The 19691-nt window shown below is 41.9% G+C and overlaps 1 protein-coding gene across 3 annotated transcripts in view; it reads left to right on the plus strand.

Annotated features, from left to right (window-relative positions):
• The window catches only part of spred1 (sprouty related EVH1 domain containing 1), a 100968-nt gene that overhangs the window by 11415 nt on the left and 69862 nt on the right, over window positions 1–19691 (plus strand). For all 3 annotated transcript variants that reach the window (XM_081394512.1, XM_081394510.1, XM_081394511.1), the window contains exons 2-3: window positions 12726–12894; window positions 13875–14043. In XM_081394512.1, the coding sequence (XP_081250638.1) occupies window positions 12726–12894; window positions 13875–14043 (338 nt within the window). The remainder of the gene's footprint in view (window positions 1–12725; window positions 12895–13874; window positions 14044–19691) is intronic.

The following is a 19691-nucleotide window of genomic DNA, read 5'->3' on the forward strand; positions in this document are numbered from 1 at the left end:
CATTATACCATATTTTCAAACAATCTTGGATTCAGTCTTTTTGTCAACTTGTTCTCTTTCAATTAGGACTGGTTTTACATTTCTATTTGCATCTAATTAATCGTAGGCCTCATTTATTTGACAGTAGAGATCTAATTTTTTGAGTAAAAAAAACATTATTTTTTAATATTTTTGAATAATTTTGGAAATATTAAATGAAATCTAAAGAAAATTGGCACTGTTTATCACACTAGTCTACTTTAATTTTTCACCAGGAATTTTGTTTTGAAAAACTTTTATTTTGTACAAAATGGCACATTGTCACACTTGTGGTCTTCCCGGGTCAAAATGACCCGCCTATAAAAAATAGCTTATAAATCACTCATTATACCATATTTTCACCCAATCTTGGATTCAATCTTTTTGTCAACTTGTTCTCTTTCAATTAGGACTGGTTTTATATTTCTATTTGCATCTAATTAATCGTAGGCCTCATTTATTTGACAGTAGGGATCTCATTTTTTTAGTAAAAAAAACATTATTTTTGAATAATTTTGGAAATATTAAATGAAATCTGAAGAAAATTGGCACTGTTTATCACACTAGTCTACTTTAATATTTCACCAGGAATTTTATTTTGAAAAACTTTTATTTTGTACAAAATGGCACATTGTCACACTTGTGGTCTTCCCGGGTCAAAATGACCCGCCTATAAAAAATAGCTTATAAATCACTCATTATACCATATTTTCACCCAATCTTGGATTCAATCTTTTTGTCAACTTGTTCTCTTTCAATTAGGACTGGTTTTATATTTCTATTTTCATCTGATTAACCGTAGGCCTCATTTATTTGAGAGTAGGCATCTCATTTTTTGAGTAAAAAAAACATTATTTTTGAATAATTTTGGAAATATTAAATTAAATCTGAAGAAAATTGGCACTGTTGATCATACTAGTGTACTTTTAATTTTTCACCAGGAATTTTGTTTTGAAAAACTTTTATTTTGTACAAAATGGCACAGAATTACACTTGCGGTTTCCACTGGGCCATTGAGGGCCATTGTTTCAATGGGCCATTGAAAGTGAATGGGAGAGACTGAAACATTTTCAGGAGCATGTTCATTAGGGGTGTAACGATATTCGAACCGAACCGAAAAACCGCGATACACCACCAACGATACGAATCGCGATACTCTCATGGCGTACCGAACACGCCCGCCCCGCCCCCATTGGACCTCATGTCTTATGTGTACAACAGCGGAAATACGTCAATAAAACACTTAGTTTTTCACATAGCTTTATTTACCTCAGGCAAGTCATTCAGTGTCCACAGCTTGTTGGTTTGCTAAGGAAATGAACCCTTTCACTAAATAAATGCACTATATTAGCCTATATATTATATTTTACTTAACCTGTTAATGACATCTTGATTATTTAATGTATTTAAAATATCTGTCATGAAAATGACAGCAACTGTGTAAATGATTATATTTCAATAATAAATTAGAGTAAAAACATGTTAATGTAAAAACTGCCTTATGTACAGTTTACATGTTTTCATACAATTTGTTACTTGAGTGTTGATTATTATTATTATTTCTAAAAATAAATAGCAACTGAATTTAGGCTAAAAGTCTGTTGTTAAGCTTTAATGTTATAGTAATGTGAAAGTAAGGTCTCCTATATAGTTCACAGCATTAGCAGATCATTTTTTTTATCCTTGTGAAATGTTTACTTGTAATTTAATTAATTTAAAGACAAGGACACAATTTGTTAATTAAAGCACTGTTTTTTTTAAAAAAAAACAAAAACAATTTTAGCTTTCTAAACCCCCCACCCCACCTAAATGAACCGAACCGAACCGAACCGAGACGTCAAAACCGTGGGACGTACCGAACCGTCAGTTTTGTGTATCGTTACACCCCTAATGTTCATTGTTTATGTACACATATGAGCATGTGATGGATTATGGTGAGTTTGGTCTCTTTTTAATCTTAACAATCTCATGTAAATAATGATGTGCCATTTTCCACAATTTATGCATGCTTCATTGAGTTACGAGTTAAAACGCGACATAAGTGCTAGGCTACATCTATATTCAAAGCTCTGTGAGCGCCTGTGGGGGTTTGTGTGTTACAACTCCATTAGGAATATCTTTAGATCCGAGTGATGGATTGTGCTGTGTTTGGGCTCTTTTTAATTGTGATAGTCTACTGAAAATAATGATGTACATTTTTCTACGATCTGTGCATGCTTCATGAAGTTATGAGCAAAAACCAAACGTGAGAGCTTCATGAGTATATACTTGGCTAGGTGCGTTTGTGGTATTTTTTGTGTTAGAGCACCATGAGGAATATCTTTAGATCTTATTGATGGAATATATTGAGTTTGGGCTCTTTTTAATCGTGAGCTCCTGCTGTAAATAACGATGTGTTATTTTCCATGATCGATGTATGTTTCATGAAGTTACGAGTAAAAAGGCCAAGTCTAAGCTACCTTGCTTGGCTATGTGAGTCTGTGTGTCTGTAGTATTTTTTGTGTTAGAACTCCATGAGGAATATCTTTAGTTCTGAGTGATGGATTATGTTGAGTTTGGACTCATTTTAATTGTAAGCATCTGCTGTAAATAATGATGTGTCATTTTCCACAATTGGAGCATGTTTCATGAAGTTACGAGTGGAAATGTGTCTAAACTTCCATCATCCATGTATGGTTTACACATGGGTCTCTTGAAGGGCTTCTTTTACAAAAATCTCACTCAAGTTTAGAAAAAAGCCTGAAACAATTATGCTTGCTGTATTCTACTAATTGAGACCTTTCAAATGACATATGACACAGGACTATCTGAGCTGTATGATGTATTTGACATATTGCTGAATGTAGTACAAAAAGTAGTTTATAAATTATGAATTTGTTTTTTTTTCTATTTATCAACAAATAACTCAGCACTACTTAGGAGTTTATCAAACTGACTACATTCATTGTAAGTTTCAGACTCTAAGCTTTCAAATGACACCTATTTTAAGTTGATCAAGGTAACAGTTTTGAAAAATATTATGATTATTTATTTCGCAGCTAGGTGGCGCCTGCGGGGAACACTCTGTTTTAGAGTGATAACTCAGCTCTCGTTAGGAGTTGATCAAAGTGATTAGATGCATTAAAAAGCTGAGATTCTAAGCTTTAAAATGATACCTATTTTGTGTTGTTCCATTCATTGTTTGCATTGGTCTCTCCCATTAACTTTCAATGGCCCATTGAAACAATGGCCCACAATGGCCCTCAATGGCCCAGTGGAACACCACAAGTGTAACTCTGTACCATTTTGTACACAAGTAAAGTTTTTCAAAACAAAATTCCTGGTGAAAAATTAAAGTACACTAGTGTGATCAACAGTGCCAATTTTCTTCAGATTTTATTTTATTTTTCCAAAAATTATTCAAAAATATTTTTTTTTTACTCAAAAAATGAGATGCCTACTCTCAGATAAATGAGGCCCACGATTAATCAGATGCAAATGGAAATACAAAACCAGTCCTAATTGAAAGAGAACAAGTTGACAAAAAGATTGAATCCAAGATTGGGTGAAAATATGGTATAATGAGTGATTTATAAGTATTTTTTATAGGCGGGTCATTTTGACCCGGGAAGACCACAAGTGTGACTATGTACCATTTTTTACAAAATAAAAGTTTTTCAAAATAAAATTCCTGGTGAAATATTAAAGTAGACTAGTGTGATAAACAGTGCCAATTTTCTTCAGATTTCATTTAATATTTCCAAAATTATTCAAAAATAATGTTTTTTTTACTCAAAAAATGAGATCCCTACTGTCAAATAAATGAGGCCTACGATCAATTAGATGCAAATAGAAATATAAAACCAGTCCTAATTGAAAGAGAACAAGTTGACAAAAAGATTGAATCCAAGATTGGGTGAAAATATGGTATAATGAGTGATTTATAAGCTATTTTTTATAGGCGGGTCATTTTGACCCGGGAAGACCACAAGTGTAACAAGGTATCAAAACCCCCCCTAAAAAAGTACGAAAATTTTCAAAAAACATTTGAGAAGTAGTTATACCCTTTGGGAACAGAGTCACTAAGTTTCAGTCCAATGCGATAACATTAACTAGTATTTTTGGGAAAAAGAAAATCTTCTCCGGGTCAAAATGACCCGAAGACCACATGAGGGCTAAACATGCTCATTAGTATTGTAAGAAAACACTCATTTTACCTGGTCAAAAACAGCTGTTTTCAGCACGCCGTTTGAGTGCATGTGTCTTTAAATGATAATGAGCTTTGCTCACCCCGCCCCTCTGTTCTGTGCGTACACCGTTTGAAATAATAATGCAATAACCATAACGCGTTGTTCATTATAAACGTGGGATTATGAATTATATTGAGAACGTCATACATAGAAAACATGCTGTAATGTACCCTGAGTGTAAACCTTAGATGCATTCGTCGTGAAGCGTGCAGCAAGGTAGAGGTCTGCGCGGGACTGTTTTTTAAGTCCCGCTCCCGCTGGGGTTATATCCCGCACCCACCCGTTCCCGCTGCCTATAGGCCTACACTATTTGTTCACCCGCTGTCTGCTTAGAATAATTTTCTTCCCGACCCGACCATCCCGCTTTAATATAGATCTCCCAGAATTTCACATGTACATTTTCACAGAGAAAATAAAAATGTAGTCTGCACAAACATTTTTTTATTATTATTTTATTCGCCTTGTCAATATACAAAATTTAACATTTTGCTGCAGACAGTATAGGGGAAAAAATATCGCAGCGAAAAAAAAAAAGAAGTGTAGGCTATTATTTTTATTCGTATTATCAAAATTCGTAACATTTTGCTGTTAAGCAAATACAATCAATGCATGACAGAAAGAACCGTTACTGGTCCGTGCGTGCAGCGCGTGCATAACGGTCCTGAGTACAGGGCAGACTGTAGCCTATACCGGGTGGTCGATAAGATTAAGATTAGGTAAAGCGAAGATATGCTGTTCTGAAAGAACGTCGGCGTCGGGAACGTGATATTGAATGACCGACCGCTCCCGTTCAAATTACACCAGAGTTACCGACCGCTACCGTTTTTTAGTCGGAAATTTAATCCCGCGGCGCAAAATATCTGGTCGGGTCCCGCGGATCCCGCGGGACAGCCGCGGGAATGCAGACCTCTACAGCAAGGTTTGCAAATTTGCAAAGATTAATACAAATATTAATATAAAGGTTAATAAAACATTACACTCACTTCTTCTGGAGGTTCAGCAGGAACACGTTGGTACCGATCCGTTTTTATTCGTTTGTAAAGCTGTCTGGTGTGAAATGATTCACGCAAACATGAATGCATGTTGATCGTGGGGAATCCCCGTGAGGGAATCCCCGCGTCAATCCTTTGGGCATATCCCTTCAAAAACAAAACTCAGCCACTGCAACAGTTCGGATTTAGGAACATCCAAATGACTGCTGTGTTCCTTATTACACCGAAGAACAGAACACCACAATCGCAGACGCCATTCTGCTCATAGACAGCGCTCCAGTGAGGGTATCAACAATGACGTGCAGACTATGATGACAGACAGCTCGCTCACGAGCGAGGGCGGGTCTGTGTTGAAACGCTGCTGTCAATCACCAATCGTGGGAGGGGCGTCGATTTTGTGACGTCACAAAATCGAACGGCTTGATTTCAGAGGGGGTCAAACATATAAGGAGATTTAAAAAAAAAAACACTGGATGGATTTTTATCATTTTATGATGGTTGTGTACAGGCACTGCCAACACACATTTCAGTACAATCAACTTGTAAAAGTGCATGTACCATTATATGACCCCTTTAAAATAATGTTTCCAAAATCGTATCCATCAAGTCGTAACAGGGTGAAAGGCACTTCTGGGTTCGCTTTGCAGCCCCATATCTGCTATAACCACACTATGCAATTTGCCAAACCGGGTCGTGTTTCTGTAGTTCGAATGAGACATAAGAAAACTACAAATTTGACTTGCTTTACGTCAAGCGTTACAATAGTCATTATTTAGTTTTTCTTTGTTTCTGATGTCGCAATACATCATACTTTCATGAAATCATGCAACATACTCTACCTTGTCTGCGGACATCGTTCATTCAAAGCCGGAGCTGAGTAAACCGCGAGCGTGTGTGTGACAGTCGGCTGCGGGCAGCAGAATTATTTACGACAGCGGTGATGGACAATTCCGCTTCCAACCTGTAGGGCGACCGAAGAGGAAAAGTTCCTTAGTGTTGCTTTAAAAGACTGTGATCTCTATTCAAACCCCCACGCGATCTTCTTTCAATTCATCTGTCTATTAAACTTTGACAATATCATATCGCAGCATTCAGATCTGTGTTGGCGCTGACCCGGAGAGAGTCGTCATGAAACCGCTTCACAAACAGTCTTTTCAGCCTCATAGTGTCATTATTTCTGTGATGCAATAGTTCAAATTATCATAGAAGTACTTGGATAAAAGTTTAAAGTTTAAATATGAACACTGATGTCTACGATAGCGATCAAAATCAGCTTTTGATAGAAACTTGGTGATTAAAATAACGCATTTATCGATTACATTGTTTCGCCACTAAGTGGCGACAAGTGACTGTTAAAAAATGTATTTATTGAATCATTTATTCAAGAGAATGTAGCATTGTATAAGTGTATGATTTAACTTTTCCGATGGTCTAGTGTTAAAAAAACGCAATATCGAATCGCAATACTTGTAGAATCGCAATTCTTAAAAAAATCACAATACATATCATATCAGCACCCAAGTATCGTGATAATATCGAATCGGGACGTGTATTGTTCCAGCCCTAGTGTTATTAACATATAACATAAATTATCATTCAGATAATTAAAGTAGATACAAAACATGGTATAGGTGAGATTACATTAACAGGGCTCCAGACTAACTTTTTTTATTAGGAGCGCTGTAGCCCCTGACTTAAAATTTTAGGAGCGCAAGCAGAAAATTTAGGGGCACACCTTCACATTTTCCCCCTAAATAACTATTACAGACAAATGCTTTGATAATAAATAGACTTAACGTTAGAGATGCACCGATTACAATTTTCTGGGCCGATTCCGATTTCCGATTTTTCATTAAGTTTGACCTGCCGATACCGATTTTAGCCGATTCCGATTTAATTTTTTCTAACCACTTTACAGCACACACAAATATTTATTTTATATCTTTTCTGTAATAGAACATTTAACAATTTGCATAGTACATATTTTTTTGAACAGATAAACGCTATAAAATAGAACTATATAAATTACTCCAGGTGTGGGTAATTCAAACATCTAAAGTGCAGTGTTATAGAAGAACAATTTCCTTTTCACATTCAATATCCAATAATTTTTTATAAATGTATTTAGCAAACTAAACGTCTGTATGAAAACAGGGAATGGCAATAAAATTATATATAAATAAAAAATAAATAGCCTTGCAGTATAAAGATATTTCTCAAAGCACTCACACACAGGCCTATTGCAATCACTTGTACAAACTGAATAATAAAACAAGTTTAAATGGGTACATTTTCTATAAATATTAGTCTTCGTTTTCTTTTCTGACATAGCCTACTCCAGTTCTTGTTAAAACACGCAAATTCTGTGCATTTTGGGCGCTTTTTTGTGAAACCCTATTTAGGCTATTTTATCCATCAAAAGTGTGCTTTCCCTTTAATAGGCCTTATGCCCAGCTCCACTACTTCTACTACTAAGGTCAGGCACACCTGGATTAATCAGTTTGTCCAATAATTGCAGACAGGAAACAAAGGAGCTGGCTGAAGTTCAGGAAGTAGTGGAGCTGGGCATAAAGCCTATTGAGCGCGAGCAGTGCAGCAAATAGACTCGGCGCCGAAACACGCGCTTCACTGCTCGCGACGCTCCTGCTTGACGCTCACGCGCTGCTCCTGCTTCCGTTGTGAAAGCACTCATCGATTAACATGCACGCTGAAAAAAAATACGCGCTTGCGGTCTGAACGGACGTAATTCACGAGGTTTCCTACATGCGTGTTCCGTCCGTGTGCACGTGTGATTCTGATGTTGCGCGATGTTAATCATGTGGCGCCCGAGCGCATTTGACCGGCATAAAATCGGCATTTGTCAGACTGACCGGCCGGTCGCCGGTCACGGCCGATCACGTGAAAATCGGCCAATTCCGGTCACCAGCCGATCAATCGGTGCATCCCTACTTAACGTACAGAAATTATGGTGCAGTTTTATTTTAAAATCACAGGGCTCCAGACTAACATCTGAGGGCAGCGGCACTAAGTTCTACAGAAAGTGTTTGGTAGCACTGTGGGATGACATAGCACTGAGCTTAATTTGAGGTGTATAGATAAAGTTAACTTTAATTATTATCATTCATAATGTCTTAATATTAATTCAAAAGCAAAATGAGTGACAAAATAGATATTAGGGAGTGAAAATAGCCAATAAGCGTCCTCAGCAGCTATGTTTACAATGGTAATTTAATTGTATGGTAATTTTAAATAAGTGTGAGTTTTCCTACTTCTTGAAACTTTCAGTTTTATAAATAGAGACAATCTTTAAAGGATGAACAAAAATGTTTTGGTCAACACATTAAAAATAACATTTAAATATGATATAGTTTTGAAGTGCTGGAAAAAGATGTATGATACTTTTATAAACATAGTATACCATAGTTACAGTTATGCCTGGTTCAGATACACAATTTTTTTGTATGTTACGATAGTCACTGTATCAGATTACACGATTTTGACTCCTAAAAATCTTGTCATGTCGTGGACAAGAAACATGTCAGACAGACTACACATTGCTTTACGATCAGTCATCGCGAGCCGTCTCACACACACATTCACTCGCACATATATGTACACACGCACTCACTCACTCACTCACATACACGCACTCACACACGCACACACACACACACACGCTCACGCTCACTCACTCACTCACTCTCGCTTGCGCACGCACACACACACTCACTCACTCGCGCACACACTCTCTCACTCACTCACTCACTCACTCACTCTCGCTCGCGCGCACGCACACACACACACACACACACACACACACACACACACACTCATTCCCTCTTGACGGAACCCGTCATGGAGGACCGTTAAAAAATTAAACATGCTAGTCTTTTTGTCATGATGTCGTAAAGCATCGCAGACGCGACGTCGGTTGTCGCCCACTATGACACACTATACAAGATGAAATTTACTGGTCGCACATGTGCAACTGGATGTAAAATTCAGTCGCACACTCTCAAATGTTGGTCGCAAAATGCGACCATTTGGTCGCAGTCTGGAGCCCTGATTAACTAGTGGTTCCATCATAAAGTATGCATAAAACAGTATACAGGTTTGCCCAATAATTAATGGAAAAAAGTCCTTTTTTATGGGCCTCATGAGTCTTATGGCCTGTGCCTTCCACTTTTAATCTTTAACCTTTCAGTCTTATCTGGATGGTGTGGCTTTGCTGCATTGGTAACCTGGGGCCTGGTCTCTCACCTTGTGATGTAGTTGGGTGAGGGGGTTTGCTAGATTATTCATTAAATATAATGAATAATTGTGTGCCTGATTGGTCCAGCCGCTACAGAGGCAAAACCACACAAAGCACTTGCTCAATGAGAAACTTAGGAGACTCACTGGGAGTGTCAAGTGGTAAACCAGTGGTAAACCAGTGGTAAACCAGTGGACGCGGACAGAGGGTTGCAGGGGTTTGAAAAGCGAGGCGAGCGGTGCTTTAAAGTTGCAGAAAACACTGATCCAAACATCCAGCGAGACGGAGCGGTGAAAGATGAACACTAATACGCTGCTCGCAAGCGATGAACACAAACAACTGGAGGATGAGAAGCTCAGCTCACTGCGCAGCGTTCTCCCTCCGGAAGAGGAGCAGGAAACTACATGTTATTCTGGAAAATTCCCATATTTACTGCTAATGAGTTTGGTTAGGTGTAGGAGTAAAGAAAGGGTTAGGGATAAAGAAAGGGTTGGGGTAAAGTTAACAGTGTTACTACTAATGTTTTATAAATGCTGGTACTTTAAACGCAAGTACAATGCACTGGCAGAATAAGAACAAATAAAAAGTTGCAAACAACAGCACAAATAAATGCAATAGAATAAAGAGCTATTAAACAAGTTTTTCAGGTGGGTCTAACAGTAGGTTATTATTCAGGAAAGAAAAACTTCAGAAATTAAAGTAATTAAATGTAAATGTCACAGGATGGTCTTCATTGTAAAAGTTAAATGCAGATTAACGCTTACAGAAGTGATTCAGCCGAGAGCAGAGAGTGATTGTCTTCAGTTCTTTGATGAACATGAGGAATATAGGCTGCCGTCCCTTTAAGAGCTTGTGCACGGATCCAGTGTACTGTCACACGACTCGCGCTATCTTTCTCAACTATAATTGGGCTCCAGAACTGACCGTGTTTAACTGATTACTCGCCAAGACGGGCATTTAACATTAAGGGTGTCACGATTCTCCAAATCCTCGATTCGATTACATTTTCGATTCTAAAGTCACGGTTCGATTCGATTCTCGATTTGTTTGATTGTAAAAAAATTGCATCACAATAAGTGTATTGTGATTGTCACTAACATTTTAGTAACTAAACTGAAATTTTATTAGGTTTAGTGACAACATGTTACAATGTTTACATGGTACAATTTCTGGTAAGCTACGCTTTTTTTATTATTTCAGTTCAATTCAATTATTGTGATTTGATTTAATATTGACTCATTTGGATAAATATTAGGTAGGCTACACAATATAGGCTAATTTGTCTAAAAAAATAAATAAAAACTCACCTAATGCTGTAAACATACAGAGAGCCCTATCAGCTGGTAGTAGGCTATTATTTAAGGTTAAAATTAATTAAATATAATGCATTTTTTTTATTATAACAACTTTATTTAATGATATAAGTAAAAAATATAATATGTAATATAGAACACATTTAGCAAAATGCTCTCTATAGCTATTTTTTTCTTGCCAACTACGTGCTAGCCTATATTATTATGGTCATTAAATGGCTTTCCTGAGGTAAATGTGATATAATTGTTCTCCAGCTGTGTTATTGACCTCTTCACGCTGATGAAAAACACTGATTGATCGATATTATGTATGAGGAATATACATTTCGGTAAGTTGTACTGTATCTTTCAACAGTGTTCGTGTTTTTCTTTACTATTAGCTAGTAGAGATCGATCATCGCATCTTCACGTGCGCTAGGGATCTGTCACGTAACATTTACAAGCGCCAAAGCGGTATTTATTGTTTGAATTTCGTAATAAAATTGACAGAATCTGAGAGCTGAGATTTTTGGTCTCCGTGTCCTCTTTGCCTCGCGATTTTTCTGTGCGTGAGAGCGTGTGAAAAGTTCCATAAATGCGTGAGAGTTGGCAGCCCGTCTCGCAGCACTTCAACACTTGTGTTTTTTTTGTTTTGTTTTTCCGCTTGGCAAGCCGAGCTGACGTGACATGGGGGCGTGACAGCATCGACGATTCCATATTTTGATTCGATAATCGAGATTATTAATTTCGATCGATTTCGAAATCGTGACACCCTTATTTAACATAATTTACTCTGTATTTGACCCATTAAGCGCAGTAAACCACTCGATTTGGTCCTTGCGACTCACAAGTCGAGACTGAAGACGCCTTTCCACGATATCTGACTATAATACCATAGTATCCCAATATCGCATTTCAATCGTGAAGCAGCCGTTACCCTCGGATTATTCACCATGGTAAAATGAATGATTTTAATGAATCTAATACATGTATGAATAGCCTAGATCCACACCAAAACAAATGACCCCTTATACAAATAAATAGATTTTATAGACCTAATCAACATGAATAAAGATTTAATAATTATAGAATAATAATGTCTGCCATAATTATTATTAACCGCCATTTTACAGAAATAGTGTTAACAGAATAACATTAAAGTGAAAAAATATTGGTAATTCTAACTTCCCGATTGGTGCGTCTCTAGTGTGAAGTCACGATGTAATGAAAAGTTCTTGTTTTTTAATGCAATATAGCAGTATTTGTTATGAATGAGTTTCTGTACTGTAAATTTATGTGCGCTCGTAATCTTGAAGTAGTTTCTCTCAGATGTACGTCTCTCCATAGGGAAGAAAAGGCTAAAAGGCCACCTCATAGAAAGTGTGAACTATCATTTTGGGGTTTTGTTCGTAAACTACACGTTTCCCTCATTCGTGATGTTATTTCCAACAAAGTCTGCTCTAAATGAAGCTTTTCCACACACACACACACACACACACATATATATATATATTAGAATTATTATATATATATATATATATATATATATATATATATATATATATATATATATAATATATATTTTTGCTGATCCGAAAAAATTAGCCGATCCGTGGCTCAAAAACCGTAAATGATCTGAACCGTGAATTTTGCACCACTGTTCGAGCTCCTTTTACGGCTCTCTTGACGGTTTTGTGGGGTTCACATAAATATCAACAGGATGTTAGAGTGTGTCATCGTTTCCACTGAAGCTGTAGTGATGTCAGATTCCCAGCCGGACAAACAAGTCTGCTAATGTATTTCAGTCTGGTCTCCAGTGTCATTACCGGCACAGTCCGTGATTGTAGATGTGCTGGAAGTGAGGTGTCTATGAAGTGCAGGGTCTGACGTGTGTGTGTGTGTGTGTGTGTGTGTGTGTGTGTGTGTGTGTGTGTGCCGGCAGTGAGAGCTTCGCGCGTGTGAGAGCGGTGGTCATGACTCGAGATGACTCCAGCGGTGGATGGCTTCCTCAGGGCGCCGGCGGCCTCAGCCTCGTCTCCGTACTCAAGATCAGCCGGACCGAGGCCGAAGACCAGTTCCTCATCCACGGGGAGCGGCTCAAAGACAAATCGGTAACGGTGACATCATCGCACTCACAGGAAGTGTGTGTTTGACGCTGCTGATGTCATAAGTGAACAGAAATGCTGCACAATTTCCTTTTCATGCCGACTGCAACTTGACAGTAGTATAGCGTTTTTATTAATATTTTGAAGTAGTTTTATTTTCATGTTTTCTGTTTATTTTAGTAAACATTTTTTATTTTTTTTTTAAATATTTATATTATATTTTATGTACATTAAGTTAAGCTAAAAAAAATAAAAAAATGTTGCCCTGGCAAAAAGATTATTTTTTCTTTTCTCTCCTTTAACGTTTATTTAATTTCCAATGTTTTTTTATAGTTTTGGTCTTAAGTGTTTTTTAATATCACTTTTATTAATATTTTGATTTTTTAAATATATTTTCTGTTTTAATTTTTACATTTTAGTTTAAGTTTTAGTAATTGTGTTGGGATTTTGAAATTTTGTTTGTTTATATAGTTTTATTTAAGTTTTATTTTTTTGTACATGAAAAAGAACTGCTGAACTGAAAAAGAAATGCTGCCTTTTATGGAAGCTTGTTTCCGCCACTGAATAAAAAATAAAAAAGGTAATTATGTCTTTTAATCTTACAATTCTGACTTTTTTTCCCTCAGAATTGCATGTTTATTTCTCACAATTCTGACTTTATAAACATGCAATTGGGAGAAGTCAGAATTGTGAGATATAAACATGCAATTCTGAGAAATAAAATCAGAACTGTGAGATGTGATCTCGCAATTGTAAATAAAGTCGCAATTATCTTTTAAAATGTTTTATTCTGTGGCGGAAACAAGCTTCCATAGCCTTGGTCTTGTTTTTAAAAATATTTGACTTCAATTAACATTTATTTGAAATAATGATTTTTTTTTATGGTTTTAGTGTAAGTTGTAGTTTTCCGTTGCTTGAGTGCCTCAGCTGCTGTCTGTGAGTCGTGAGTTTGATCCCGTGTGTAACGGAGCGCTTCTGGTCCTCAGGTGCTGCTGGACTGCTGCATCCGGAGGGATCTGGTGTATAATAAAGTCAATCCCATCTTCCACCACTGGAGGATCGGCAACATGAAGTTTGGACTGACCTTCCAGAGCCCAGCGGACGCCAGGGCCTTTGACCGAGGGATACGGCGGGCGATGGAGGACATTAAACAAGGTGAGCGTTTAGTGTCGTCACTATGTGCTAATAAAGCAGGAATGTTGTCAATCAGCAGTGTGACGTCTGTGTGTTCACTCTCATTGCTCACAGAGGCCCCTCTCACCTCGTAAAAACATGAACGGATGTAAAATGTGTGCGATATAGCATCTCATTTCTGAAGTGCGTTTTCATTATGGACTGTAAAAAAATATGAGCGTAGTGTCCGTGACGTCACCCGTAGTGTTTCTGAAGAGCATTTTTAAAGCCCAAAGTGGGCGGAGCCGGCCGTCGCCATCTTGGCAGCGTCACTCCCGGATAAACGAAAATGGGCAAAGAGGCGGATCAGCTGAGATTACGTGACGCTAACAGACAGCAGACAAACGGCTATAAATTAGCCATTTAGACCAAAACCACTTTTTGTACCTGGCTGTAAATGTTTTTTTCTGCTATAAAGTTGTGCAGTTTAATATGGGGCTTTCTGGGATTGACTCTCTTCTGCAGCCTGTCTCTAGTGGCCAGTCGATGAATTGCAGTTTAAGTCACTTCCGTGTTGGATTCAAGAGAGACCAGAAGGTTATCACTTTTTCCTTGCATTTTTTTTATTCTCCTGAGTCAACATTTGAGCTGATTTGATGACTATTGTCTTCTGTAGAGCTGCTTATAGATGAATTTCAATTTTGCAACATTACAACTGTTCAGAGATCACAGATTTGCTTTGAAACAGTCTGTATAAAGCGCTGTAGAGATAGCTGTGGCTTGACTCCTGCTTTACAGCTGTGTGAATGTAGAGTAGATTATATATTATTACAGATTGGATTTGCTATTGCTTGTTAGATGTTAAAAGGATGTTTTTTAAACGGACGCCACACACACTTGCGGTGTGTGTGCAGAAGCTTCATGGCTTTAGAGGCTCTGAACCGCTATGTTTAAGTTCAGGTTATTGTTCATGACGTCAGCACCGCTGTCCTCACGCTCGTTCCTGTGGGTGGAATTTTACCATTGTGTGTTGTGTAACGCAGGTCTTCGGTGTTCCTCCCGCTTGTGTAACGCAGGTCTTCGGTGTTCCTCCCGCGTGTGTAACGCAGGTCTTCGGTGTTCCTCCCGCGTGTGTAACGCAGGTCTTCAGTGTTCCTCCCGCGTGTGTAACGCAGGTCTTCAGTGTTCCTCCCGCGTGTGTAACGCAGGTCTTCAGTGTTCCTCCCGCGTGTGTAACGCAGGTCTTCGGTGTTCCTCCCGCTTGTGTAACGCAGGTCTTCAGTGTTCCTCCCGCTTGTGTAACGCAGGTCTTCGGTGTTCCTCGCGCGTGTGTTACGCTGGTCTTCGGTGTTCTTCTCGCTTGTGTAACGCAGGTCTTCGGTGTTCCTCGCGCGTGTGTTACGCAGGTCTTCAGTGTTCCTCTCGCTTGTGTAACGCAGGTCTTCAGTGTTCCTCCCGCTTGTGTAACGCAGGTCTTCGGTGTTCCTCCCGCCTGTGTAACGCAGGTCTTCAGTGTTCCTCCCGCTTGTGTAACGCAGGTCTTCAGTGTTCCTCCCGCTTGTGTAACGCAGGTCTTCGGTGTTCCTCCCGCCTGTGTAACGCAGGTCTTCGGTGTTCCTCCCGCCTGTGTAACGCAGGTCTTCAGTGTTCCTCTCGCTTGTGTAACGCAGGTCTTCAGTGTTCCTCCCGCTTGTGTAACGCAGGTCTTCAGTGTTCCTCCCGCTTGTGTAACGCAGGTCTTCGGTGTTCCTCGCGCGTGTGTTACGCAGGTCTTCAGTGTTCCTCTCGCTTGTGTAACGCAGGTCTTCGGTGTTCCTCCCGCCTGTGTTACGCAGGTCTTCAGTGTTCCTCTCGCTTGTGTAACGCAGGTCTTCAGTGTTCCTCCCGCCTGTGTAACGCAGGTCTTCGGTGTTCCTCTCGCTTGTGTAACGCAGGTCTTCGGTGTTCCTCGCGCGTGTGTTACGCAGGTCTTCAGTGTTCCTCTCGCTTGTGTAACGCAGGTCTTCGGTGTTCCTCCCGCCTGTGTAACGCAGGTCTTCCCTGTTCCTCGCGCGTGTGTTACGCTGGTCTTCGGTGTTCCTCTCGCTTGTGTAACGCAGGTCTTCAGTGTTCCTCCCGCTTGTGTAACGCAGGTCTTCGGTGTTCCTCGCGCGTGTGTTACGCAGGTCTTCAGTGTTCCTCTCGCTTGTGTAACGCAGGTCTTCGGTGTTCCTCCCGCCTGTGTAACGCAGGTCTTCGGTGTTCCTCTCGCTTGTGTAACGCAGGTCTTCGGTGTTCCTCCCGCCTGTGTAACGCAGGTCTTCGGTGTTCCTCGCGCGTGTGTTACGCAGGTCTTCAGTGTTCCTCTCGCTTGTGTAACGCAGGTCTTCAGTGTTCCTCCCGCTTGTGTAACGCAGGTCTTCGGTGTTCCTCCCGCCTGTGTAACGCAGGTCTTCGGTGTTCCTCCCGCTTGTGTAACGCAGGTCTTCGGTGTTCCTCCCGCCTGTGTAACGCAGGTCTTCGGTGTTCCTCGCGCGTGTGTTACGCAGGTCTTCAGTGTTCCTCTCGCTTGTGTAACGCAGGTCTTCAGTGTTCCTCCCGCTTGTGTAACGCAGGTCTTCGGTGTTCCTCCCGCCTGTGTAACGCAGGTCTTCGGTGTTCCTCGCGCGTGTGTTACGCTGGTCTTCGGTGTTCCTCTCGCTTGTGTAACGCAGGTCTTCAGTGTTCCTCCCGCCTGTGTAACGCAGGTCTTCGGTGTTCCTCCCGCCTGTGTAACGCAGGTCTTCGGTGTTCCTCGCGCGTGTGTTACGCTGGTCTTCGGTGTTCCTCTCGCTTGTGTAACGCAGGGTCTTCAGTGTTCCTCCCGCTTGTGTAACGCAGGTCTTCGGTGTTCCTCGCGCGTGTTACGCTGGTCTTCGGTGTTCCTCCCGCTTGTGTAACGCAGGTCTTCAGTGTTCCTCCCGCTTGTGTAACGCAGGTCTTCGGTGTTCCTCCTGCCTGTGTAACGCAGGTCTTCGGTGTTCCTCCCGCTTGTGTAACGCAGGTCTTCAGTGTTCCTCCCGCTTGTGTAACGCTGGTCTTCAGTGTTCCTCCCGCGTGTGTAACGCAGGTCTTCAGTGTTCCTCCCGCGTGTGTAACGCAGGTCTTCAGTGTTCCTCCCGCTTGTGTAACGCTGGTCTTCTGTGTTCCTCCCGCTTGTGTAACGCAGGTCTTCAGTGTTCCTCCCGCGTGTGTAATGCTGGTCTTCAGTGTTCCTCCCGCTTGTGTAACGCAGGGTCTTCGGTGTTCCTCCCGCTTGTGTAACGCAGGTCTTCAGAGTTCCTCCCGCTTGTGTAACGCAGGTCTTCGGTGTTCCTCCAGCTTGTGTAACGCAGGTCTTCAGAGTTCCTCCCGCTTGTGTAACGCTCTGCGTGTGTAACGCTCCGCGTGTGTAACGCAGGTCTTCAGTGTTCCTCCCGCTTGTGTAACGCAGGTCTTCAGTGTTCCTCCCGCTTGTGTAACACTGGTCTTCGGTGTTCCTACCGCTTGTGTAACGCAGGTCTTCGGTGTTCCTCCCGCGTGTGTAACGCAGGTCTTCAGTGTTCCTCCCGCTTGTGTAACACTGGTCTTCGGTGTTCCTACCGCTTGTGTAACGCAGGTCTTCAGTGTTCCTCCCGCTTGTGTAACGCAGGTCTTCAGTGTTCCTCCCGCTTGTGTAACACTGGTCTTCGGTGTTCCTACCGCTTGTGTAACGCAGGTCTTCGGTGTTCCTCCCGCTTGTGTAACGCAGGTCTTCAGTGTTCCTCCCGCTTGTGTAACACTGGTCTTCGGTGTTCCTACCGCTTGTGTAACGCAGGTCTTCAGTGTTCCTCCCGCTTGTGTAACGCAGGTCTTCAGTGTTCCTCCCGCTTGTGTAACACTGGTCTTCGGTGTTCCTACCGCTTGTGTAACGCAGGTCTTCAGTGTTCCTCCCGCTTGTTTAACGCAGGTCTTCACTGTTCCTCCCGCTTGTGTAACGCTGGTCTTCGGTGTTCCTCCCGCGTGTGTAACGCTCCGCGTGTGTAACGCAGGTCTTCAGTGTTCCTCCCGCCTGTGTAACGCAGGGTCTTCAGTGTTCCTCCCGCTTGTGTAACGCTGGTCTTCGGTGTTCCTCGCGCGTGTGTAACGCAGGTCTTCAGAGTTCCTCCCGCTTGTGTAACGCAGGTCTTCGGTGTTCCTCCCGCTTGTGTAACGCAGGTCTTCACTGTTCCTCCCGCTTGTTTAACGCAGGTCTTCACTGTTCCTCCCGCTTGTGTAACGCTGGTCTTCACTGTTCCTCCCGCTTGTGTAACGCTGGTCTTCGGTGTTCCTCCCGCTTGTGTAACACAGGTCTTCGGTGTTCCTCCCGCTTGTGTAACGCAGGTCTTCACTGTTCCTCCCGCTTGTTTAACGCAGGTCTTCACTGTTCCTCCCGCTTGTTTAACGCAGGTCTTCACTGTTCCTCCCGCTTGTGTAACGCTGGTCTTCGGTGTTCCTCCCGCGTGTGTAACGCTCCGCGTGTGTAACGCAGGTCTTCAGTGTTCCTCCCGCCTGTGTAACGCAGGGTCTTCAGTGTTCCTCCCGCTTGTGTAACGCTGGTCTTCGGTGTTCCTCGCGCGTGTGTAACGCAGGTCTTCAGAGTTCCTCCCGCTTGTGTAACGCAGGTCTTCGGTGTTCCTCCCGCTTGTGTAACGCAGGTCTTCACTGTTCCTCCCGCTTGTTTAACGCAGGTCTTCACTGTTCCTCCCGCTTGTGTAACGCTGGTCTTCGGTGTTCCTCGCGCGTGTGTTACGCAGGTCTTCAGTGTTCCTCCCGCTTGTGTAACGCAGGTCTTCAGTGTTCCTCTCGCTTGTGTAACGCAGGTCTTCAGTGTTCCTCCCGCTTGTGTAACGCAGGTCTTCAGTGTTCCTCCCGCTTGTGTAACGCAGGTCTTCAGTGTTCCTCCCGCTTGTGTAACGCAGGTCTTCAGTGTTCCTCCCGCTTGTGTAACGCAGGGTCTTCAGTGTTCCTCTCGCTTGTGTAACGCAGGTCTTCAGTGTTCCTCCCGCTTGTGTAACGCAGGTCTTCAGTGTTCCTCCCGCTTGTGTAACGCTGGTCTTCAGAGTTCCTTCTGCTTGTGTAACGCAGGTCTTCAGTGTTCCTCCCGCCTGTGTAACGCAGGGTCTTCAGTGTTCCTCCCGCTTGTGTAACGCTGGTCTTCGGTGTTCCTCGCGCGTGTGTAACGCAGGTCTTCAGAGTTCCTCCCGCTTGTGTAACGCAGGTCTTCGGTGTTCCTCCCGCTTGTGTAACGCAGGTCTTCACTGTTCCTCCCGCTTGTGTAACGCTGGTCTTCGGTGTTCCTTCCGCGTGTGTAACGCAGGTCTTCAGTGTTCCTCCCGCTTGTTTAACGCAGGTCTTCACTGTTCCTCCCGCTTGTGTAACGCTGGTCTTCGGTGTTCCTCGCGCTTGTGTAACGCAGGTCTTCAGTGTTCCTCCCGCTTGTGTAACGCAGGTCTTCAGTGTTCCTCTCGCTTGTGTAACGCAGGTCTTCAGTGTTCCTCCCGCTTGTGTAACGCAGGTCTTCAGTGTTCCTCCCGCTTGTGTAACGCAGGTCTTCAGTGTTCCTCCCGCTTGTGTAACGCAGGTCTTCAGTGTTCCTCCCGCTTGTGTAACGCAGGGTCTTCAGTGTTCCTCTCGCTTGTGTAACGCAGGTCTTCAGTGTTCCTCCCGCTTGT

This window comes from Scardinius erythrophthalmus, assembly GCF_964197995.2.
Source record: "Scardinius erythrophthalmus genome assembly, chromosome: 19".
NCBI lineage: Eukaryota > Metazoa > Chordata > Actinopteri > Cypriniformes > Leuciscidae > Scardinius > Scardinius erythrophthalmus.